This window comes from Sorghum bicolor, chromosome 9 (assembly GCF_000003195.3).
Source record: "Sorghum bicolor cultivar BTx623 chromosome 9, Sorghum_bicolor_NCBIv3, whole genome shotgun sequence".
Lineage (NCBI taxonomy): Eukaryota > Viridiplantae > Streptophyta > Magnoliopsida > Poales > Poaceae > Sorghum > Sorghum bicolor.
The window spans coordinates 56099935-56124753 of NC_012878.2; the positions used below are offsets into that span (position 1 = coordinate 56099935).

At 44.6% G+C, this 24819-nt stretch overlaps 3 protein-coding genes across 3 annotated transcripts; 1 reads left to right on the top strand and 2 right to left on the bottom strand.

The window, feature by feature from the left end:
• On the bottom strand, nt 1–1742 carry LOC110430490. Its single transcript, XM_021448204.1, has 2 exons — nt 1291–1742; nt 1–339 (listed from the first exon to the last, which is right to left on the bottom strand). Exons 1-2 carry the CDS (start codon nt 1740–1742, stop codon nt 204–206), a joined length of 588 nt encoding a protein of 195 aa, XP_021303879.1. The 3' UTR covers nt 1–203.
• LOC8061091 (protein ANTHESIS POMOTING FACTOR 1) lies at nt 1969–4621 on the top strand. Its single transcript, XM_021447670.1, has 9 exons — nt 1969–2142; nt 2229–2329; nt 2761–2934; nt 3029–3128; nt 3253–3369; nt 3454–3591; nt 3697–3778; nt 4155–4204; nt 4280–4621. Exons 1-9 carry the CDS (start codon nt 2068–2070, stop codon nt 4397–4399), a joined length of 957 nt encoding a protein of 318 aa, XP_021303345.1. The 5' UTR covers nt 1969–2067; the 3' UTR covers nt 4400–4621.
• Nucleotides 5118–8873, bottom strand: LOC8061092 (farnesyl pyrophosphate synthase). The gene is made up of 12 exons (XM_002441413.2): nt 8427–8873; nt 7730–7754; nt 7526–7641; nt 7353–7439; nt 7115–7231; nt 6940–7028; nt 6710–6761; nt 6507–6602; nt 6373–6417; nt 6181–6270; nt 6033–6104; nt 5118–5505 (listed from the first exon to the last, which is right to left on the bottom strand). Exons 1-12 carry the CDS (start codon nt 8568–8570, stop codon nt 5377–5379), a joined length of 1062 nt encoding a protein of 353 aa, XP_002441458.1. The 5' UTR covers nt 8571–8873; the 3' UTR covers nt 5118–5376.

A 24819-nucleotide genomic window follows, 5' to 3' on the forward strand; every position in this document is an offset into this window, starting at 1 on the left:
AGTTGGTATTGCACAGTTTAATCATTCTTACATTGGATGATGGAACAATATCAGGCCTCCAAGATGTATGAGGCTCAATCAGTTGGGTAGGTGTCAAAAATCATTATTTAGCTGTGTCAAAAATACAAAGGTACACCCATTTATCAGTGATCCAAATTTCCTTTTCATTTGACGCATACCAAATAAAATTAGGGATGGTGCTCCTAAATTTTCACAACCATGCATTCATGGATCAACAAAAATAGATAAAAGCTCCCTCTGTAGTGTCGAACCAGAAGCATGAAGGCATCAAGAATGATATCATGCATGTTTCCAGCACCCTCCAGGGACACCACGGCCCTGCAGATGTTCATGCCAATATGCCATCAACGAGGAACTGTTGTTACTGATCCTTCAGGTCTTGTTTTGGAAATTTCAGTCATTTATTTGCCCAAAGATCAGTACCAATTGCAAAAATGCAAGAAACAAATGCTATAGAACCAGATGTCTATAACCCTCTGTTTCTCAGCGAAGGCTTTGCGACCTTGTAAATTGCACTGCCTTTGAAATTTAAATTACTGATTTCTCCTAGTTTTTTTAGATAAACTGTAGATTCTATATTTGAGATCACTTTTAAATTTAGAATTTATGACTCTGCATAATACTGCGAATTTCAGTATATCTGAGCCAAGCTGAAAAAATACCGATTTAAATCATCTGAATTCTAAAACCCACATTACAGAGATTATCAGGCTTTATAGGTACTCACTGTTTTAGTGATTTGGCAGAGGTTTTAGCTTATAAACTCCATTAGATTCATTGCTCTTGTAAGTCCTACAGTGGATGGAGTATGTAGTCCTCAACAATCCAACTGTTAATTCTAACATGTCACTTTCCACTTTGAAATGTTCAGAGGTATATGGATCTAGTGAATCAGCTAGCTTAATTATTTCATATCAAGTAATCATGACCGCACGTTGAGAGATCGCAGCTCATCCTCAATCGCCATGCATATAGTTATACTTAGTGTTTGGTTGAACTCATTCGGATGATCCAGCTCACATATCGCCATATAGTTATACTTAGTGTTTAGTTACTGAACCTACTTGAATGCCAGAATGCCCATTTGTGAGTGGTGCTACAGTGGCACATCTCTTCCGCAGTCACGGAGTCACTGACGTTCCAGCGAACAAAAAGTTGCTCTTCAACTAAAGAATTATATACATTGAACTAATGTCTCATCGGAGTGGAGATAATGTGTTCTACAAGAGAAAAATGATAACATTCAGATCGAAGCACAAAGAACCGCACCCGATGACGATCTGGCAAAGGGACCGACGAAGACCCTGAGCACCACGGCAGCCGACGTCGTCTACGAGCGCGTGGCGTACAACGGTGGAGACCTTGCCTGGCGTGACAAAGCAGGGGCGGCCTGGCAGCGTCGCGTCCCAACCATGTTGTACAGAGCAGCCATCGACGGACGGTGGGCCGGAATTGGGGATGTCGGGGCACTCTCCGTGCCGGAGCCGAAGGACGCCCGTCAAGGAAGGTCGGGAACTTGGGAGCAGGTGTATCGAGGCTCTCCGTGGCAACGTCGTGACGGCGGCCAAGTGCGCCAGATCAATGGGATTGGAGGGAGCAGGGAGCGAAGGAGCCCGGGGTTCAGGGGTCTGCAACCGGTTGGAGGCAGGCCGCAGGCGGCGTGGGCAAGACAGGAGTCGTGCGTGGGTGGGGGCGGCAGTTCCGCACGGGCGGGGGCGCATGGCGAAACTCGCGGGGCAAGGATGTTTAGCGGCGGGATTAGCACTGGCGGGGTCAGTAGCGGGGCAAAAACGATGACATTTGGATCTTTTTAGTTGTAGAGATAGCTGGGCCGGGCTGGCACGGGGCGAGAACGTGGGAACGCGCGAGATGGGCTGGGCCGTGGGATAGAATCGCGCGCTGGCGCGCGAGAAGATTCCGTGGTCGGCGTGGCACTGGCTGCCACCCGGTCGGACTGTAGTCGTCCCCCATCCTCCTCCAATTGAGATCGAAAACCTGGGCTGCGGCGGACTCGTCTGTAGCATAGCAGCAGCCACCGGGAACAAGATGGCGGCGGCGTTGCCGCAGCTGGACGACGAGATCGTCCGCGGCATGGCCATCGGCGCTGTCTTCACCGACTATGTGAGTTCCGGTGCTAGAAGCCCCAACCCACCTATTTTTTGGAAGTTTTTCGCCTCGCACTAATTCGCCACCCAAATCGATTGCAGGCCGGGAAGATAAACTGCCTCGACTTCCACCGCAAGGAAGATCTCCTGGTCACCTCCAGTGACGACGACTCCATCCGCCTGTACAACATCACCAGCGCGACGTGGGTACCCTAGCCTTTCCTTGATTTCTCCTCACTTTTTTGATGCAGCTGTAATGTGTGGAATCTAATGTGTGTGAAGGAAAATATTGGCTTACTGATTGATTTCAATAGACAGTTCGTGTTGCAATGTGATTTTTGGGTACCCTACTGCAAGAGATTATAGAATCCAATTTTTTTTTTTTTGGTTAGAATCAATGTTACTGAAGTAGATGCTATTGAAGCTAATTTCCTAATGGGTAGATGCAGCATGTCTGGCAATGACCAGAGATAAATATACATGGGTTATGTCTTAGTGTTCCTCTTCTGTCATGTTGACCATATTGCTAGAGATGCGATTTACTTGTGCTGTCAGGCAACATTTGTTCATTCCGGATGTTTTATGAAATCTTTGGATCATCCAACAAGTTAGAACCTGCTGACTATTGTTTCAGGTTGTTGAAGACTACATATCACAGGAAACATGGTGCTGACCGTGTCTGTTTTACTCATCATCCAAGTTCTATCTTATGCTCTTCACGATACAACCTAGAGTCTGCAGAGTCACTTCGTTATCTGTCATTGTATGACAACCGTTGCTTAAGATACTTCAAAGGGCACAAAGACAGGTTTGTTTTATTTTTCTTCTGATGCTCTGCATTTCTTCTTTGTGGCAACACATTTTGAGGGGCAGATGCTGATAGGTGTTCCCTTTCATCTCAGGATCGTTTCATTATGTATGTCACCTGTCAATGATAGCTTTATGTCAGGATCACTTGATCACAGTGTCAGAATATGGGATCTTCGCGTAAATGCTTGTCAGGTTGGCTACCAATCTTGGGTGGAACTTAGTTGATGAGCTCACTATAGCAATCAACTATGATTATTTTACATTTATGAGATGAAAGATGCCCTTTATCCTCTAAGCTCTTTCATGCTTGATTCAGGGCATACTAAGGCTGCGTGGTAGACCTTCTGTTGCATATGATCAGCAGGGACTTGTTTTTGCTGTAGCAATGGAAGGGGGTGCTATCAAGTTATTTGATTCCCGATCGTATGACAAGGTATGTAGTGAACATAACACAGAACAACCATGTATTTGTGGAAGGGGTGTGAAATATTTATCTTGTGAATCAATCCAATTTCAGGGTCCGTTTGACACTTTCTTGGTTGGTGGCGATACAGCTGAAGTTTCTGACATCAAATTTAGCAACGATGGCAAGTCTATGCTTTTGACAACAACTAACAACCATATATATGTTCTGGATGCATATGGAGGGGATAAGTTGAGTTATATTATCTTGCCTTTTTCTGTGCTTCAGATACCAATCCTTTTGGTGCACATTTTCTGATCTTACATCCTTTTGCTAATATCCCAATGTAATTTGCAGAGATGTGGCTTTAGTTTAGAGCCATCTCCTAATGTAACAAATGAAGCCGCTTTCACTCCAGATGGTCAATATGTAATTTCAGGTAATTGCATATTCTGGTTGATATTGAAAATTGCCCTCTAGTTTTCCTGCACTTAAGACCTAATAAGGTGCTTTTTCTTTGCATCGCTTTTGTGGATAGATCTGACAAGTAATAGAATTCAATATGTTATTTGCCTTCAGCTTCACTTTTGCCATTAACCAACCATGTATATTTAGTAACCTATACTGCCTAAAGTGTTAACCTTCCAATAAAAAAAATGCAGTGATGATCATTGTATCATATGATAGTATGTTGCACTTACATAGTTCTAGCACATCTTAGACTTTACACATGCTCCTATGAAGAAACCTTGGAAATTTGAATGTAGAAGATGATTTTTTCCTAAGAGAGCTACCTGATATGTTTGGTTTTGCAGGATCAGGTGATGGAACCCTGCACGCTTGGAACATCAATACAGTACAAGAGGTGCTTTTCTTTAATCAGTCTTTTAACATGTGTTGTTAGGTTGCTATGATTCTTAGTGTCAGATTTGTTTTGCAGATTGCTTGTTGGAACAGTCACATTGGTCCTATTACTGCATTGAAATGGGCCCCTCGTCGAGCAATGTTTGCAACTGCATCAACTGCTCTAACTTTCTGGATTCCCAACCAATCGAATTAGAATTAGGTGCCTGGAAAAAGAAGGGATGGAATTTCATATATGTTAACTTAGCAAGTGTTTATATCCTGTTCTTTTGTCCAAAAGATAGATGTCATGTATGCAACACTTCATTACCATCTGCGGAAACAATGACAGTTCCTGCTCCCTTTCCTTTTTATATGTACACTTGCCTGTTAAATTGTTGTGTTCTTATATAAAGTTGTCTTGGTGATTTACTCCAAACTCACTGGACTGCTGCTTCGAAAAGCTATGCGCTTGTAACTTATTTGCTGTTTGGTTCGTACGACTATAACACAAATGGAAATCAAATTAGTTCAAATGATATGTCTTGCGGTAACGGCCACAGCTTTAATTCGATTCCATTTGCGTTACCAATGCTACAACCAAATAGCACCTTATTCTTTTTGCTCTTACTGGAACCACTAATATAATATGGACATGTTGGAGAATCATTTTGTTGCGTAGAGTAAACAGTGCTTGTTGCTCAAGCTCCTGAAATTTAGGTTTTGGAATATTCTTCTATCATGTCATGGCGCTTTTGTTTCCAAAATAGTGTACCACAAAGTCATAGAAGATGCGGGCATCGTCCGGCCCATAAAATCCCGTTTCGATGAACAAGTAAAGTTCACTTTAGTTTCACCGTTTCACCTTAGCCTACTAATTTCCTAGATTTAAAGTGGCGCGCTAGAAATTTATTTGAAAACGGCTAGGAGGGCGGTGGCCAAAAGAAGAAGTCGATAAGATGCAAATAACAGAACAGCCAATTTACTGTTTGCAACATGCGGTCCACCAAACCGAAACAGCACCTTGCCTGAGTTGCCTGTTAATATTCAGAGCAGCAAGGTGCATCATACTACATCGATTTTTTTTTAACTATATAAGCTCCACATCATACTAGAGCAGCAAGGTGAGGAAGTCCGGTATCTGTCAAGCATGGGATGGAGTAACAGCTCCTGAGCTCCTTATCCAAGAGCACCCTACTTCTGCCTCTTGTAGATCTTGTGCAAGAAGGACTTCAGCACGTTCTGAACCGCGATGCTTGGCTGGGCTTCAATGTCTGCAATCAGCTTCTTGTAGCTCTCACTCTCGTACTCCTGAAATACCGCCTGGAACAAAGTGATAAACAAAATGTCAGACTTTAGAAAGGTTTGAGAAAGTGCTTCAGTATGTCATCCTATTTTCAGACAAAGAAGTAAGAAAAGGTGTGGCTGATTGCTACTTCGTCCAGTGAAACTTGTCACATTGCACACGTGTATAGTCTCCAAAGCATCAATATCATTTCAGTAACATATGGGGCATATGAACATACATATGGGGTGTTCAATTTGGTTTGAGAATAAGGTGGGCCCATCCTCAACTTTTTGTTTGGTTTGTTGAATGGGATGAGTTGATGCATCACCACCTCATTCTCACAAACTAATAATTATATAAGCATGAGGGATGGACTCATGTTGAACCACCTCATCTAGGATGGGATGGTTCCTCAAACATAACACCCCCGTACTATATGCAAAATGCACGTCACATTGATCTTTAATCAGTATTTACTGCATCATGTTTATGGTGAGCTTACATAAGCAAGTGATTACAATCTACAAATCAATAGAAAGCTTCATCAGGGGTAGAGACAGACCTCTAGGTTAAGTTCTTTGTAGAGGTTCTTCACTTTTGCCACACAAGCTGGATCTTTCTTGCCATAATTTTCCTGCAGAGCCATCAATTGTATAAAGCTTTAGACAACAAATTTCTAATCATTTGAAAGAGGTCTGGAGATGACTTACAAATAGAATGCGCTTTTGGCTCTCATCAGCACGCTCAAGGGCTTGCACAACTAGCCATGAGCACTTGTAATCTTCAATGTCAGTTCCAATCTATATTAAAAATTAACATCGATCAAATCACAATAGCTAAGAGAAAAAAAAAGTATGACAAGGATGCTAGTTCAAGTTACTAAAATAGATAAATGCACCAACCTTGCCAATAAATTCAGGATCACCATAACAATCCAGATAGTCATCCTGATAGAGAACAATCATATTAATACTAAGTAGACTAATGCTTGTGACAGAAAATAGTTCACATAGATACACAGCAAAATAGGTGTTACCTGGACTTGAAAGTATGTTCCCATTTCAACAAGGATGTTCTCTACATCACCATACTTGTCCAAATTCTCGCCAGAGAGCAGCAGGGCACATGCAACCTTTGATAAAGCAGCATATCAGTAACACATTCATGTGGTACTGATAATCTAGATAAGGGGTCACACGAAAATAGTATATGCAAAAGTTAAAAAAAAGAGTTAATTACCGGCAGATAAAATGAATAGTAGGCTGTCTTGTATTGAACAATACGACCGTGACTGCAAAACCAGTTGCAGGAAATCATCAGTAAATAAAAGGGACATCCTGAATCAGAATTACCATATATATGCTATTAAAGAACATTTCTCTAAAGCTAAACATCACAATGTGAGAGGAACATTTAGTTCACATGGTAAAGCATAGGAGTACAAAAGAATGTTTTGCCAGAGTCATTACACTGTTATGTTGTACTTTGTCAGATCTTTTTCTCCCTCATGGGTTGTGATAAGGTCCAGCAGCTGACCTGAAGCTGTCTTGAACTCAACCTAAGAAAACAAAACAACATAATCAGGACCTACAACAATCTGAAAGCTTGAGCTGAACATTGATGTGCATCAGAACATATAATTACCTCATTGAACAAGTCAAGGAGATCAGCATAGTAAGGCTTGCCCTTAAAGTGGCGCCTAAGGATCCGTGAGATATGGTTGCGAAGGATAATCCCGTCATTCACAGCAATGAAGCCAACCTATCGCAAAGAAAATCCACCCTTAGCTATAACTTAACAAAGAGAATTAGAAATTTATCTGCACTGAAGTTACTACACAGAGGAAAAATAGACGAATGCTTTGGTATTCAGTATGGCTAACCTGAGGCACCCTGAACCAGCAAGGCTGGCCACGACGAGTGTGGGACTCATCCATGATATCATCAAGCACAAGAAAGAAAGCTTGAAGCTGAAACAGATCAGCAAACTTTTAGATGAGCTACTCAATTGCTCGACTGACATTCTTCCTGACAACATTGGGGGCAAAAGCATTACCCATTCAATGCACCAGCCAAGGGTGCAAGCAAGGAACATTTCCTCCTCGCTCAGAGTATCAGCACCCTTCAGCAGCTTGTAGCTATCAACCACAGAGAGCCCACGGTTACACTTGCCTGTCATTGGACAACAGCTATGGATCAAAAGTGTGACTAGTTTTTTTTGTATAATGTAAAAGCAAGTAATTCAGAATCATCTCCTCACCTCCGAGTACAGTGTAGTCAACCATCTGTTTGAAGGAGGAAGACAGAGAAATATCATATTAGCAACGCACATCAAAAGCACTAGCTAATAGAACAAACAGTAAGCGACCTGCTAAAACACCCAAGATCCATTAATAGCTGCTACGGTGGTTTGGATTTAACTGCGGAGCCTAATAATCACGAGCTCTGCTCTGTTTTGGCAGCAATTCAATGTCCAAAAGCAGAGCCCGTCAACCCAACCCAACACCCAACTGAACGGAAGTTCCAGTTCCACTCCCCGTACGTGTTGATCCGTTCCATCCAGCCCACGTAAAAACATACTACTAAATAAACAGCAGTAACAAGCTGTTCTCAGAGGACTAATCCTCGCTCATTTATTTACCAGTGCGTGATCCGGTGCTTTCTTCATTTATTTCACCCATAATATGTCCACCATGTGCACGCGGTAAACAGAATTAATTTCGCTTCAATTAGAACCCGGTGCCTCAACGAACTACAGAGAGTCCGCCGATCCGGGGTGGAACCTAAACGGGACATCATGAAGAGAACCCGCTGGACCACACGGCGACGGCGCACGGAGCCCACCCCCACACGCCACAAGGATCAAACCAGGAAACAGCGACAGAAAAGGAAGGACCGCAGCGACAGCGAGCGAGAGCGAGAGAGAGGGAGGGAGGGAGAGGGAGAGGGGTCATTACGCGGTCGATCCACTGGTGCGACTCCTCAGTGAACTCGAAGGCGGGGTCGGTGAGCAGCTCCTCCTTGAGCGTCTTGTAGATCTGCGCGAAGACCGCCCTGGTGTCCCCGCCGGCAGCGGCCGCGCCGTTCCCGTCCGCCGCCATTGCCTTCTCTCGCCTCCTGGCGACGCAGACGGGTCCGACGACCGAGAGCGATCGAGGGAGCCGAGTGTGAGTGACTAGCGCCCCCCACTCGCGCTGCGCAGTGCCGGGGAAGGAGGGAGTCAATAGGGGCGGGGGAACCAAGGCAAACGTGGGACGCGGGCCTTTTCTAGGCCTGGCCGGGATTGGCGACGGCAACGGGCAAAGCTGGAGCGCGGGTGGCTGGCACTCGGCAGCGGCACGCGCGGGCACGGCACGAGGGGACGCGAACGCGACGCAGAGTTGCGCTTGGAGTTTGGACCGACCGGGGCAAGGAAACAAACGAAGCTGACGAGACGGAGGGAGACGGGACAGAGCACAAAACAGGGGCCGTCGTGTGGATCCAGATCTGGTGCCGCGACTTATTGGGACCCCGAGTTCAGGTTTACCCGTTTGTTTATAGTTTCCGGCACGTTTGCTGCCAAGTGGGTTGGTGGGCTGATCCGCTCATCTAGCGCCGGTTCTGAAATCTGAATGAATGGCAACAAGCTGGAGCGCTGGATCGTCACGTGATTAGATGACAAGGATTGGATCGATGCGATCATAAGCCGTTTGAGAATCGTGATGGAGCTTTTACTTTTTGGATTTGATTTGATATTACATTATACATTTTTTTTCGAAGTTTGTATTGCATATACATTTTCATCATCCTATGTGGGAGCATCTCGTTGGTACAAAAGAGGTACTGTTATTTCGACAACACCATTGGCTTTCGTCTTAGATAGATAGGTTGGATGCGTAAGGAAAGCGTGTGCAATTGTATTTGTTTGATTACTCGGTGCAATGATAAAAAGAATATTAGTTGCACTGGCATGGGTTTATGTATGGCTCAACACATACGTAGAAAGCCGTGAGCAAGAGAGTTAGTTGGTATTTTATTTTATTATTCTCGGTGAGTCCAACTCCATTTATACAAAAGCAAGCCGAAAGTTGAAGTTTTTTTTTGTTGTATTGATAACCGAAGACTTCGCTTGTTCTACAGCCTACCAAAAAAACAGCGGCTTGAGACGCACACAGAAAGCTATGAGAAAGAGAGTTAATTGGAATTTTATCTTTTATTATTCTCGACGAAGTCCAACTCCATTGATATCAAAGCAAGACGAAAGTTAAAGCATTTTTTTCTATATTAATAACCGATGACTTTGCTTATTCTGTAACCTATCTAAAAACAGTGGTTCAACACGCACACAGAAAGCCGTAAGAAAGAAAGTTGGATCAAATTGTATTTTATTAATTTTGGTGAGTCCAACTCCAATGATAAGAAAGCAAACGGGTTGAAGCGTTGTTTGTTGTATTGATAACTAATGGCTTCACTTTTTTGCAACCTACCAAAAAAGTGGCTCAGCACCCTCACAGAAAGTCGTGAGCAAGAGAGTTGGGTTGGGATTATATTTTATTATCCTCGATGAGGCCAACTCCATTTATGTGAAAGCAAGCTAAAGGTTGAAGCGTTTTTTTACTATATTGATAACCGATGACTTCGCTTGCTTTGCCTAAAAACTGGCTCAACATGTACACAAAAAGTCGTGAGTAAGAGAGTGCATTAGAATTATATTTTATTATTCTTGGTGAGTCCAACTCCGTTGATACGAATGCAAGCCGAAAGTTGAAGCGGTTTTTGTTGTATTGATAACCGATGACTTCACTTGCTTTACAACCTGCCAAAAACCCGTGGCTCAACACGCACGCAGGAAGTCGTGAGCAAGAGAGTTTGTGGGAATTATATTTTATTACTCTTGATGAGTCCAACCCAATCGATATGAAAGCAAGTCGAAAGTTGAAGCATTTTTCTGTATTGATAACCGATGACTTCTCTTCCTTTAAAGTTTAGATACATCACGACTGGAATTAATGCGGCTACATATATGGATGATAGCACTTCTAACTACGAGGTTAGAGAAGGCGGGTGCTATAGTTCTTGCTAAGTCATGAATAGAAGTGGTTGCTTATAATATGGGAACAAGTATTTGAGCACAAAATGCAACAAATAAATACATTATTTTTGTAAATGGCAATGAAGTGGGTCCACACACACCCCTAAACAATGACTCAACATTTAGACGGAAGCCAAAGTGAGAAAGTTAGTTGGAAGTGCATTCGACATCTTAGTGAGTCCAACAGTCCAACTCTAGTGATATGGAAGCAAGCTGAAAACTTGGGCATTTTTTTTGTTGAACTAGGAGGATTCCCTGCGCGTTGCCACAGATATGAAGAAGGAAAATAAATATGGTAGAATGTTAATTACTAAGAATTTATATATATGGTGTTAGTAATACAGTAATATATATTAATAAATAATGTGGTTCACTAATATGAATAGCTTAAATGAAGACATATGCATGTTGAGATAAGTTGAATGTGCTAGTGGGATGTTCTAGTGGATGTTGATGTGGACACTTTGCATGGCAAGAGAAATAGTTAGTAGGATTTACCTTGATAAGATATATAGATATAGATTCATGTATTGATAACTATCGGCTTAACCTGCTTTACAACATATGAAAAAGATAAACATCGTAGATATCATTATTCATCTTTAGATGTTCAACGTTATCCATGCTCCTTCGCCTCTATGAATAAAAAGAAATTATTTTGCGAGTAGCAATAATGTGGGCTGGTTCAACACACACATGGAATCTATGAGTGATAATAATGTTGGTTGGAATTGTGTATTATAGTTCTGAGTCCAAGGGATGTGACGATGAGTCCAAAGAGAATAATTGTATTAATAATCAACAACTTAACTTGCTTTCAAGCCTACCAAAAAAAGATAAACACCACATATACCTTTATTCTCCTTTTAAATGTTTGATGTGACTTGCTCCTTCTCCTTCACCTCTACCTAACAATGATCCTTAGACAAACCCCTTTAAGTTTTTGATTCATCACTAGTTTGGTGTGGCTACAAATATGGGTGATAGCACTTATAGTTGTGAGATTTATAGAAGATGGATGCCATAGTTGTTGTTGGGTCACAAATAGAAATAGTTGACTAGAGTAGGGGCACAAGCATTCCAGCACCCGACACAATAGATAAATAAATCATTTTGTGAGTAATAGTGGCATGGATCAACATGCCTTGAAGCAACGGATTGAAATGCTGATGGAAGACCCGAGTAGAAAGTTGGTTGGAATAATAATGTATGTTAATTCTCGATGAGTAGAATAATATTGTATTTTAGTTCTCGATCAATTCTAATTGTGACATAAAAGCAAGCCAAAATATAGAATGTTTTGTTGTACATAACTGCCGACTTAGCTTGCTTCAGTACCAGAAAGATAAGCATCACAGTTATCGTCATTCACATTTAGATATTCGAGGTGATCCACACTCCTTCACCTCTATCCAATGGTTCTTAGACAGACCCTTTAAAGGTTTATTACATCATAGTTGGACTTAGTGCGGCTACGCATACACGTGATATGTGAGTTTATAGAAAACGCGTGTTACAGTTCTGACAAGGACACGAATAGAAGTGGTTGGTTACAATGGGGAACAAGAAATCAAGCACACAATGCAATACATAAAGCTAGAAATCATTTTTGTGAGTTGTAATGACATGGGTCCACACAACATGATACAATGGCTCATGGAAGCCAAACGAATGACATAGAAACCTACAAAAAATATTGCAATTTTTAAGTAAATATTAAAAGTCAAACATGACCCATTTTGCTTGAAGCTGGTATCATAGCTTTTTGAAGTTTTGAAATCAAAATGCTTCTCAAAATGCTATATTTGAGTTTTTATTTAACCTATTTTTTATTATTGATCCAAAATGAAGGACCTATGGACTTCAAAAAAATCTATTATTTTTTTCAAGTAGATGTTAAAAATAAAAAGAATCTTATATTTTTTTCAAGTAGATGCTAAAAATCAAGCATGGCCCCATTTTGCTTGGATCTAGCATCATAGTTCATAACTTTAAGATTTTGAATCTGAAATTAAAGTCTTCCCGAAATATTATATTTTAGTTTCCAATTCAATTGTTTCGCCTTTAAATGTTTTCCAAAAATCATGGAAAAATCATCTAAATCCTTGGTATGAAAAGTATTACTCAAGTAAAGTCCAAAGTTCCTTAACAAAGCACATGCTTAAAAGTTAGGTTTTAATGTGAACTCAGATTTAAATGAGTTCAAACAAACTCAAAATCTTCATGGATCAAACCATAATGTGTAGTGTTCTGGCAAGTGCGAACCTCTAATCCGAAAACATGTTTGGCTATACATTAATTGGAGATTGGAGATCAGGAAAATAATCTGATGAATTTTCGAATTTTCCCATTGAGTCATTCAAAATTTCAATCCATGCGTTTTGCAGAAAAAAAATCAATCCACGCGAGGCCTGTTCTGGGTTTATTCGAGAAGATCACGTTCGTTTCTCCAATCTGTGTGTATCCATGCAAATGTTGGCTCTCTCTCTCTCTCTCTCTCTCTCTCTCTCTCTCTCTCTCTCTCTCTCTCTCTCTCTCTCTGGAGGAAATGTTGGCTCCATATATTTGATCCAGCGTGGTACCTTGTACCTTCAAGTGAGTGGTTTGTGGCCGAAGCCCATGTCCGAATTGCAATTAGTTTCAGCCGTTATGATGGCCCAAAAAGTACTCGTATTACGTAACGGGCCCCGTTACACAAGTTACGGCCTGTTAGCTGGAATGCAAGGATCAAAAGCTGGCCTTGACAAGAAACCAAAGACTCATCGGACTAGTGTCCATTTTGTCAATCGAAGTGGGTCAGGGTCGCGGAGCTGCAGAAACCTGACGGAATGCATGCAGGTATAACTCTAGCCTATTTGACTACTACTATTTGATACTATTTTGATTGAATTTTTTTTATGACGGAATGCGAATCTGTATGCATAGGACGCGAGCAATACAATGCAGGTGCACAACCTGACACCAGTTCCAAATCCATAGACCATACCACACACAGTTCGGACATCCCGACACGACCAGGGCCGGTTAGAGGCTTGCGGCGTCGCCCTCCAAACCAAACACTAGCCTAACCACCATGCATGCACGCACGCACGCACGTCGCCGTTGCCGTGAAGCTACTCATCGTGCGCGCCGGGCGAGCGAGCGCTCTCGCTCTCGCCCTCGCCCTCGCATCTCAAGCAAGCAACTGCCTTTTTACGCCGGACCGGGATCGGACGTGTCTCTGCCGGTCTCCTCCTCACGTCGCCCGGCGCCGATCCACCTCGCCGGCCCTACGTGCCGCCCCGGCCCGCATCCTGGAAAAAACACGTCCCCTTTCCGCTCGCTTTTCTCTTTTTCGGGAGGCGAGGAACACGCAACGAGAGCGAGCGAGAGCCCCGGCCCGGCCCCTGGCAGTGGCAGTTGTGAGCCTGAAGAAAACGCAAGAACCTCACGGACCCCCAGGCCTGTTGCACGTCCAGCGTCGCCTTTAATTCCCCTGGCAGAGTGACAGGAACCTCACGGCGGCGCGCATGGCCCAGCCGCGCGCCAGGTGTGAGACGGAGCGCGGCGGCGGCTGGCCATTGATCGACACCCTTCATCCCGCGCGTCGCCGTGGGCGCCGTGCGTCCGGCATCGGCATTGTTGCGGGGGGAGCACAGGTGTGCGCCCGTAGAAATCGCGAAAAGGAGGTGACGGCCATGGCCCGTCGCTTTCCTGGAACGCGCAAGCTACAACGATGCCATTGACGTCGAGGGGAAGTGGAAGGCGCGCCCGTCTTTTTCGCGCTGCAGGGACAAGCAAAGGGACATTGGGAGACTCTGCGCCTGGTGCCTGCATCCAGCATCCTTTACCCTTACCTGGCCCACGCACAGTGTCGAATGAGCACGAGAAACAATGGATGGTGGTGGACACAGTGATGACACCGCAGACAGCTGTGACGAAGAAGCAAGAGAGACAACGTGTGGTAGTATCTCTCAATGTTGCACGCTCACATTGCGTTGCATGCCTCGTTCCTTCTTTTTTTTTTTCCCCTCAAGTGAACTCTAGTACCTCAAGACGATCGACCATGCACTCGGCTCAGCAGATATATGATTGATGGATGCTTCAGCTGATGAATGAGATTCCTGAACCTCCACCCGATCTCCTCAATCGTCATTAATTGACACATGTAGGGCGGCACAGGCCGTACCGTGACGAAGATGCAGCACTAATTGACACACACACACACACACTCTGTCACAGACGACAGAAAAAAGATCGGCTGCTTGTGTTGGTTGCAATTATGCTGGGCTAATCACGCTTAACTTGCCAATTAAGCCAGTGCGACGCACGGCGGCCCTGACCACGATTTGCAAACCGATGCGTCATCTCATGAACATCCATCCGTTTTTCCTGGCTGTGGTGGTCCATCGAGCTAGAACGAAACTGGAGACGCCCGAGACCGAGAGCATCATCATTCCGGAGCGAGAAATCACTGCCTGAATCTGCATTGGAGTCGTCCGTCGTGCTGCCAGACGCTCCAAACGGGTCGGTCAGTTTGCTGTTCTCCGATTCCCCCAGCACAGGCCCGTGGGCGTGGGCGTGGGCGTCGGCCCCAGGGCGCGTGTGCCATCGACAAATCGATCGATGCGCCCATGAACATCCCGTGCCCTGTTGCTGATGGATGGATGCATTGCTAGCTGCCGAGTTCGTTCGTTCCTTCTCAATTTCTCATCTCATCGGTCATCACCCAATCGAAACACGACAATGTGTCGACGGAGCTGGTGACAAACAATCTACAATCCATCGGCAGCGCCGGATTACAGCTGACGAGCACACAAATAAAGGCGCAAAGGCGTGGCACACAATTTCCACGCTTTTGATTCCCCCCGGGCCCGGCACCTTTCGTGCGCCCATGCAAAGTTTCAACATTAACCCCCCCTATTTTTTTTCTCTCCCTTCGTTCCTAGCTACTACTACCAGGGTCCGGCCGGCCGGGGACAACCATATCGGCATCCTCTCAGTCACACAGTACGTTTGACGAATAATTACCCAGCCAGATGCAGGCCCGAGTGACGTGCACGGGTTCCCTTCCCTCCGGCCGGTGTCGCGCACGGCCGCGACCGGCCTGCGATCGACGTCTGCCCGCGCTCTACGATGAACCGAGCAGGCTCCATGGCGCGTCGGAGGCACGAGATCAACGCGGTCCATTCCGGAGACGTACTCATTTCGATCAAGAAACAGAGGAGGAGGTGAAGGTGGCCTTGGCCAAGACTGAAGACCTCAGCTCACGGCAGCACAAGTGCAGCGAGAGGAGGATCGTCGCCTCGTCGGAGTAGCTAGCTGCCGACACTTGACGCGGTCAACCCTCCCCGGAATGCGCCACGCGGGCCCCGCCACGGCGCCGCGCGGCGCCGGGCGTCGTCAAAAAAAAAAAAGCAGGGGCGGGACGCAGAAGCTTCCGGCCAGGGCCTGGCGTATCTATCGGGCGAGCTAGCTGCTAGCCATGGATGGACCCGATCGTCCTCGTCCCCCCATGTAGGAAAGCAACGTGTGATCATTTCTCGCCCTGCCTGGGCTGTAGCTGCTCATGATCACATGGTCAGGATGCGTGTGTGCGTAGTACAACAGAACGGAGCTGCCCGTGGCTGCCGCAGTCAGTGGCAGTGGCAGTGCCCTGACAGCGCGCGGCCGGCACGGTCGACAGCGCACGCCCGACACTTGTCCATGCACGCAGACAGAGCATCTGAGCATGATGACTGCATGAGCAGCAGCAGTAGCAGCAGGACGGACAAACGGATGTCTGTGCGCGTGCGTGCGTGCGCGCCAAGGCCCCTGCACTGCAGCAGAGTCTATCCAATCTGCAGGGTCTGCTGTAGTGGCACCATCCTTCGTAAAAGAAACAACGTCTGCAGTCTTACGTTATGGCAAATTGGCAGTTGCATGGCCTTTGGCCTCCCTCGAGTCGACGCCCAACACCTGTGCCTGATTGAAGCAACGGGCAACAACTGCTACTGATAGCTGACGCACTGGCACTCAGTTTCTGCGTTGCTGAGTCACTAGGCGCGGTTCTTAATTGCGTTTAATTCGCAGCTCTGAAAAAAAAAACCCCCTACAGCGACAGCAACGGCTTCGATCAGATCAGAGAGGCCGTCAGGCAGGTTCTCTCCTCCATGAACTGATGATGAACGAAGCGGCGGTCCACATCAGGGAAAGATTTCATGGGAAGCAACCGGCATGCATGCAACGCAACGCAACTACGCAAGGCTCCATCGATCAGTCGCCATGCACTTCACAGCGCGCGTTTAGAATATTAGTTTGCGCGCGCAAAGTGTGTGGCTGATGGGTTAACATGATCTGGGGCGAGATTGTTTGAGGTGGTTGCGCCTTTTTCACTGGGGAGTAATAATGCCTCCGATGGAGCCCCTGCCTGACGTGACGGCGGCCGGCCGGCGACTCGGACTAGCTTCTTGATCGAGGTGGCATCCTGCGAGGCTGCGATCGATCGCCACCGCGAAAATATCGTCGATCGCTTGGGAATAATGGAAAAGAACACTGTGCAAGGAACCGGAGCTCCATCCACGCTCGATCGACAGCGGGCCGGCCGGGCTCTGAAGAAAAGAACCGTGTTGTGCTGCTCATCTTCTTTTTCACTGTTTCTTTTTTCTGACGATGCATAAAAGGCACTGCGATTCTTCCTTCTGTCTTGTTATGTTGGAGGGGAAAAAAGAATTTCCAAGCATATATATATCGTGATTGCTTGCAGTTTACATTAGGTTATTAGCTATGCTTATAGGGTGGTCTGTACTAATTAAGTTATGCGCTTAGCTGTACTGTCAGCAGACTAGTGGCGCATCAGTATGAAAATCTGCTCGGGTACTGTTGTACAGATATTCGCATACAATCGTCAAGATTCTGAGAACAGGAGCTTCAACAGTTGGGCAAATCAATCGCCTGAATGATTTGTCGGTAAGGTCGATTCGATCATATATCACCCCCTCTGAATTGATTCCCCTTCTAGATTGACTGCCTATGGAATAAAATACGATCTATCTGACAAGCCAAAAGTAGCTAGCTGCTGCCCATCACAGAAAATGATTGTCGAGGAGGCCAAATAGTAATTCTGATTTCTGAACAAAAAATCGTTAGTTAAGTGTATAGTATAGACATATATATAAGCTTCACCCTAAAACCAAAAACTTTTCAAGATTCATCGTCACATCAAATCTTACAACATCTCATGCATGGAGCATTAAATATAGACACGAATAAAACTAACTGCACAATTTACATGTAAATCGCGAGATGAATCTTTTGAGCCTAGTTAGTCCATGATTGAACAATTTTTGCCAAATAAAAACAAAAATATTACGGTAGCCTAAGCAAAAAAAATTGGGAACTAAACAAAGCCATGCCGCTAGGTTTTTTGATGAGGTGCGTGTCGAGCGGGAACTGCCCCATTCCGGCCCAAGAGCAGTCGGATCGCCGCCCAGACGTTGGCATACATTTTGGCCTCCAAGCGGGGTGAGGTTCTCCTAAACAAACGACTGGGGATCGCTCCGCCGACTGCTGTGGTTTCGTCCGTGCCGAGAGGGATCCTCGACGCCCTGCGTTTCGGGACTTTATCGTCGAGCGAGGTGGAGGGCCTAGACGCGTTGTTCCAGTGTTCAACGGACGCGCGTGCGAGCTCTTCAAGGAGGACCTGTAGGCCGCGACGTTGAGCGCATTTTGGTTGACCCATTTATGTAATATTGATCCACGAAACCTTTTGCTAGGTCGGTCCAGTTGCTGACCACCTAGCGCGCTTGTTGCACGTTGGTTATATTTTAAACTTTTTTTTAATATAATGATACATAGATCTCCTGCGTATTCAAGAAAAAACTATAGGCCACATATATAGTACATGCTTTCTTAGGTTAGTATGTTTTACAGTAACTAATTTGAATTATTATATTCATTTTTAATTAACTAAGAAATAAAAAATGGCTATTAATTTCGTTTGCCGTACCTTGGCTGAAACAAGAATGAAGCGTGATTTTTATCTTTATGAAAAAATCTAGGGATAGTTCGAGCACTTGTAAGAAAAGGGCAGGCTAATTAAATTAGGTGAGCTAGCCTTCATTAGTGCACGGTTTGGTTTTGCATGGCTTGAACGAACGCTACCCGGCCGGCCATTGTACCGAACGGCTTAATCATGCAGGTTACTCACGCAAGGCAAGTGCACATCACGCTATCTGTTGTGATGGCAACGGCATGGCACTGCACACCAACCTCCGTCGCCATGGACTCGTAAACAACCAACATGTGGCTGCTCATATTTATAGCTAGTTTTATATCATTGTGAATTTGATATATGTACTTACGAAATATTATATATATGCAACCCCAAAGTGTATGTGTGCGTATGCATGGTGTCTATTAGTTTGCATAACTTCAAAGAGGAGCCAACATGATGCATGCTGCTCCCCTCCCTTTTTTATGCTTTCCTTTTCACCTTCTCCCTTTCCTTTCTAGAGGAGGCAAGTCAAGATCAGGGCAGCGAGTAAGATTCTAGCCGGATCTTTTTGTCCACAATAGGGACATGCACTTGTAGACACTAATCGAGTGGCAATTCTACGTGTTCCCGTAGATTCGGCATACGACGTAGTCTAGTCATTATAATAACATTATCACATATATGCGGTGGTGTTGCTCTTTATCTTTTACGTACTGATCTCCAATCGAAAATATCAGTCCATTTGGACATTGATACGGTCAGCGTTAAATCAATTGGATTTTACCAATGACTAATATCTATAAAAGTATATTTTAAATGGAAATGGTTACTCCTTTAGTCCTTTTGTAGTATATATGACATTAATTTGTTCAATTTTGAACTAACTAACATCATATAAACAAGGGTATATATACTATAAGAATACTTATTAATCGAGTATGCTACTCTTATGTTGTCAAACTATATAAAATTTGAGAAACACATAGTCAAATGTAAATAAGTTTTACTTCGAACAAATATATATAGACTTAGGTTTTCGATATGAGGAAGGACTTGCATTCTCTAGTGTGTTGGCTTTAGATTAAGTACATATATAGATAAAAGATGGTACTACTGCCAAGCGTGTGATGGAGTTTTTTTTCTCCATCAGCAGTGGGGGCGAATCTAAGGGCTTCATCGGGGTCCGCCGACTCCGACAAAATTTATAAAATTCTTTGTAAATTACTGTTTGGACTTACAAAAGTTTATATCTCATCGTGACGTTGAGCCCGATGACCCCAACGATGTTTTCGGCTAGATTCACCACTAGTGTTCAGCCAGTTTTTCATTAAGAGGAGGGATGATGGAGTTTTCTTGAAGAAATGAAGAGAGCAAAAGGTACACACACTTGAGTCATCAGTCAACAAATTATCATATATGCTACGTACTCTCGAAGTTGTAACAGGATGAGAAGCAAATGATTATCGTTGAATACAGTTGGGTGTACTGAGAAATATTTAGGTGACAGTGCAAAGTACGTACTAACCGTTGATATAGAGTTGAGGCCGTGAATAAATTCCGAATCATTTGCATGCGGCTGCATCTGGAATTAGTAGGTCGTGCGCTCTAGTCATGCGGATCGGAGTCATTCGTCCATGAGTAGAAGCACTCACCGGTCAGTAACCGACAGCTTACACGTTTGGGCGAGATGATTAGTATACGAACTTTTTAATTAAAGCAGCAGTGGCGACCCCCCGTTCTTTCCGTGCCCTTTTGTTTGGTTTGAAAATGGCACACACTGTTTGTTGATAAAAAAAAAAGGGTCACACACTGTAGTGTGTGCTTTGTGCGTAACCGCTGGACAGCTTGGTGGGACAACGAAAGCCCGCCTACCTTGGTGTGTGAAGTAGCTTCAAGCTTTGCCAAAGGAACAGGACAAGCTGCAAACGCATGCATGCATGCAAAGCCCATACATAGATATATCCTGTATACGCATCGCATCGCATCGCATTGCATTGTCCCACTGATATCGGATCAGATGGGCACGTAGTATAATAATGGAGTGCATGCCCTAGCTAGCTAGCTAGTAGCTAATATAACGACTCCCAAGTCACATCAAAAAACAAACAAAACCGCTACCACGCATCATATACATACATTATATTCCCGATCTATATTCTGTTTGCAGCTGGAATTTTGTACCGAAATTAAAGGGAACCAAGCAAAAGTGGTGGCCGGGGCCTGTCCTCAGCATTATATTGCCGCTAACCTCTCTGGATCGATCTCGCGTTACCCTGAGAGGGCTGATGGAGAGCCCGCCTGGCATGGCATGGATTTCCTCGTACGGACAATCTGGCGGGAGACCGATGCATCACATGCACGTCGGTTTCGCACGAACATGCGAGCGGGAGAGTAGTAGCCCAAACGCGAGCAGAGCAGCAAGCAGGGCACAGCAGCGGCAATGCCAACAACGAAGCGAGGCCGACGCGTCGCGCTGTGGGCGTACGTCTACGTAAACCAACCAACGGCGCCAACGGGCGCATCATGCTAGCTACCAGAAATCGGCAATTTGCCGTGTGCCGCGTACGCATGCGCATACCAAAACCACCGTCCCCATCGTCGTACGTCGTCCATTCAGCTTCCGTTGTTGTTGTTGCAGGAGTACTGCAGCAGCAATTAACAGGTGGCAGTCACCATGCAGAGCGCGCGCGCGCGCGCCTACTACATACTCCGAGCTAGTAGCTAGCAGCCACTAGCCCTGTCGTACCTCGATCGTCCAAGTCTTGGACCATGCTGGAAGCAACAAAGCGAGATTGGACTCTATCTGATCGCGTACCACGATGCACGACCGCACGAGCGAGCGCGCCGTACGTACGTGTCCGGCCGGCCGGCCGGGGCGCTGCATGCCCTCGCGCGCGTACTACGTGAGGACTGAGGAGCTGGGGCCGCCCAAGCCCGCGACCGGCCGGCTAACGCTAGCTCCGGCATCACGTACGCAGCGCACCCGCGCGTGTGGTACGCTCTCGCCGAGCGGCGAACGAACGGCGCCGCGAGAGCGTGTAGGCTCGATCTCGCTTTCTCCAACTCACGCTTCCTCCCCCTCCTCCAACCCCCCATTGTGGTCGATCGTGGGCTTTGTGGCGTTCGCAAGTCACCTCGCTCCACCGTTGGCCTCGCAAGCTAGCTCTCGGTCTCGGACATATGCACTCGGCTAGGGCCTTGTTTAGATGTGAAAATTTTTTGGATTTCGCTACTGTAGCATTTTCGTTTGTTTGTGGTTAATATTGTCCAATCATAGACTAACTAAGGTCAAAAGATTCATCTCGTGATTTACAGTCAAACTATGTGATTAGTTTTTGTTTTCGTATATATTTAATGTTTTATGCATGTGCCGTAAGATTCAATGTGACAAAAAATCTTAAAAACTTTTTGAATTTCGGAGTGAACTAAACAAGGCCCAGTGCTAGTGGAGTAGTGGTAGTGGCCAGTAGCAGGCGTTATCATCATTCGCCGTTGCTCCGCAAGCTACGTACGTACGTACCTGCACTATGGCAGAGGCACGCATCCAGTAGTGGCATGTACATATACTACGCGCTAGCTAGTACTCCGTACACACACAAGTTGTGCGATCGATCGATCACCACGCATTGTGCCAGGGCCATACTGGCTAGCTACCTAGGTCGATCGTCCGGTCGCTCGCTCCATTAGGGCCTTGTTTAAAAAAAGTTTTGCAAAATTTTTTAGATTTTTCATTATATCGAATCTTGCGGCACATGCCTAAAGCATTAAATATAAATAAAAGAAATAACTAATGGTATAATTTATCTATAATTTTTTAGACAAATCTTTTAAACCTACTTAGTCCATAATTGGATAATGCAATATTTGTTAAATATAAACGAAATTGCTATAATATTTATTTTGTAAAAAAAAAATTGAACTAAACAAGGCCTAGTTGCGATATGCGAACTGTACAGCAACGGGCTCCATATATATGCAAGTTTTCTACCAGAATTTGAAGGCTCCAGCACTCCAGCCCGTGTGCACGGCCGGACGGTCTGCAACGAGAAAACGGTTGTTTGTTGCCACCAAGAACGCGGCCGGCGGACCTACCGCGCTGCAACCCCCGCAAAACATGTGCTAACGTAATAACCACTCGTGCCAGAACAAAAACTTCAACGCCATCTTATGATGCGCTGGACGACGGCAGCACAGCTTTTTGACCTGCTGCTAGGCCGCTGCGGCGCTGCCGTTTCCCAGGATGATTTTGGCCAATCGACCGGTGGATCCATCCATAGCGCGCGGCCTGTGGACGGAGCACCAGGGGCCTTGTTTAGTTCACCCCAAAAAGCGAAATCTTTTCAAGATTCTCCGTCACATCGAATCTTACACCACATGCATAGAGTATTAAATATAAATGAAAATAAAAACTAATTACACAGTTTACCTGTAAATCACGAGATTAATCTTTTAAGCCTATATTTAATGTTTCATATATGTGGCACAAGATTCGATGTGACGGGAATCTTGAAAATTTTTTGGTTTTCAGGGTGAACTAAACAAGGCCTGGGGAGGCCACACACCGTACCCGCGGTGCCGTACAGTGCAGGCGACTCGTGCGCGCCGTGCTGCTGCTTTCTTGCTCGCTAGGCTGTCTTTTGCTGCTGTGGCTGTGCACCTGTGTGATCACGTACGCACAACTGTCGTCTGTGCAACATCTGTACCACTGTACGCACGCGTACAGGCCTCCTTTTCCCTTCAAGTACAAGGATCAGATCGGGCGCCTATTCCGGCTTCCGCCCTCGCATCCGATGGGGCCCCCAGGAGACCGTGCTGCCCTGTTGTCTCTTGTTCTTGTCTGCACCATATGGGCCTTGTTTAGTTTTTTTTTCTAAATAAACACGGTAATATTTTCGTTTGTACTCTATTTGACAACTATTATCCAATAATAAACTAACTAGGTTTAAAAGATTTGTCTCGAAAATTACAGTTAAACTATACAATTAGTTATTATTTTTATCTATATTTAATGTTTCATACATGCGCCACAAAATTTGATGTGACAGAAAATCTAAAAATCTTTTGTAAATTTTTTTGGGAACTAAACAAGGCCATGGTGGCTCCGCTCAACTCAGACCTTGTTTAGTTCATCCAAAAATTAAAATTTTTCAAGATTTTCCGTCGTATCAAATATTACGGCCCAGAGTATTAAATATAGACAAAAAACAAAACTAATTGCACAGTTTACGTGTAAATCGTGGTACGAATCATTTAAGCCTGGTTAATCCATGATTCAATAATAATTACCAAATAAAAATGAAAAGTGCTACAATGATCCGAATCAAAAAAAATTGGAAACTAAACAAGGCGTCAAACCAAAGTAAAGGCCTTATTTAGTTCACCCCCAAATTCAAAAACTTTTTAATATTCTCTGTCACATCGAATCTTACGTCACATGTATGGAGCATTAAATATAGATAAAAAATCACTAATCGTACACTTTGGCTGTAATTTGCGAGACAAATTTTTTGAGCATATTTAGTCTATGGTTGGATAATAATTACCAAATAAAAAAATGTTACAGTGTTAAGTCCAAAAACTTTTGGATCTAAACCAGGCCAGCCTTGTTTGTGCATGAAATTTTTTGAGTATCACATCTTTCATGGAGTGTCAGAAGGAGTGTTTGATACTAATTTTAAAACTAATTATATAACTCGCCTGGAAACTGCAAAATAAATTTATTAAGTGTAATTAATCCATTATTAGCACATGTGTTACTGTAGCAATCATGACTAATTATAGAGTAATTAGATTTAAAAGATTTGTCTTGTGGTTTTCATACAAGTATATTTAGTTTTTTTATTTATATTTAATGCGCCATGTATGTGTAACATTCCGACAGGATGAAAAGTTTTTGGGCGGAGCTAACCGTAATGCATGCATGTATATTTTGTCACGTTCAGTACTCGGTAACTTTCAGGCTTCAGCTTTCTTGCTTCGTTTTCTTATCTCGAGCTACCTGGTGACAGCAGAGAGCAGACAACCACTCCTTGCCTGTTCTTGGACATTTTAGTATTGGCATAGTGGACACGAGTTGCACGGAGTACGTACTTATTACTGAGTATATTCTTTCACGCACTAATGTCCTTTTCTGAATATATTGAGGCACAGCACTAATGTCAACACCCTGACGCATGCTTACTACCACGCACGTCCACGTACTGATGAACAAGTGGCATGGTAAAATAAGCTGAAAGGAAGGAGACGAGCAAAGCAGGTTAGTTTCTGAACGCTTTTACCGTTTACGCTAAACACACACTGTTCACTGTTGTCGACGCGGCTTCTT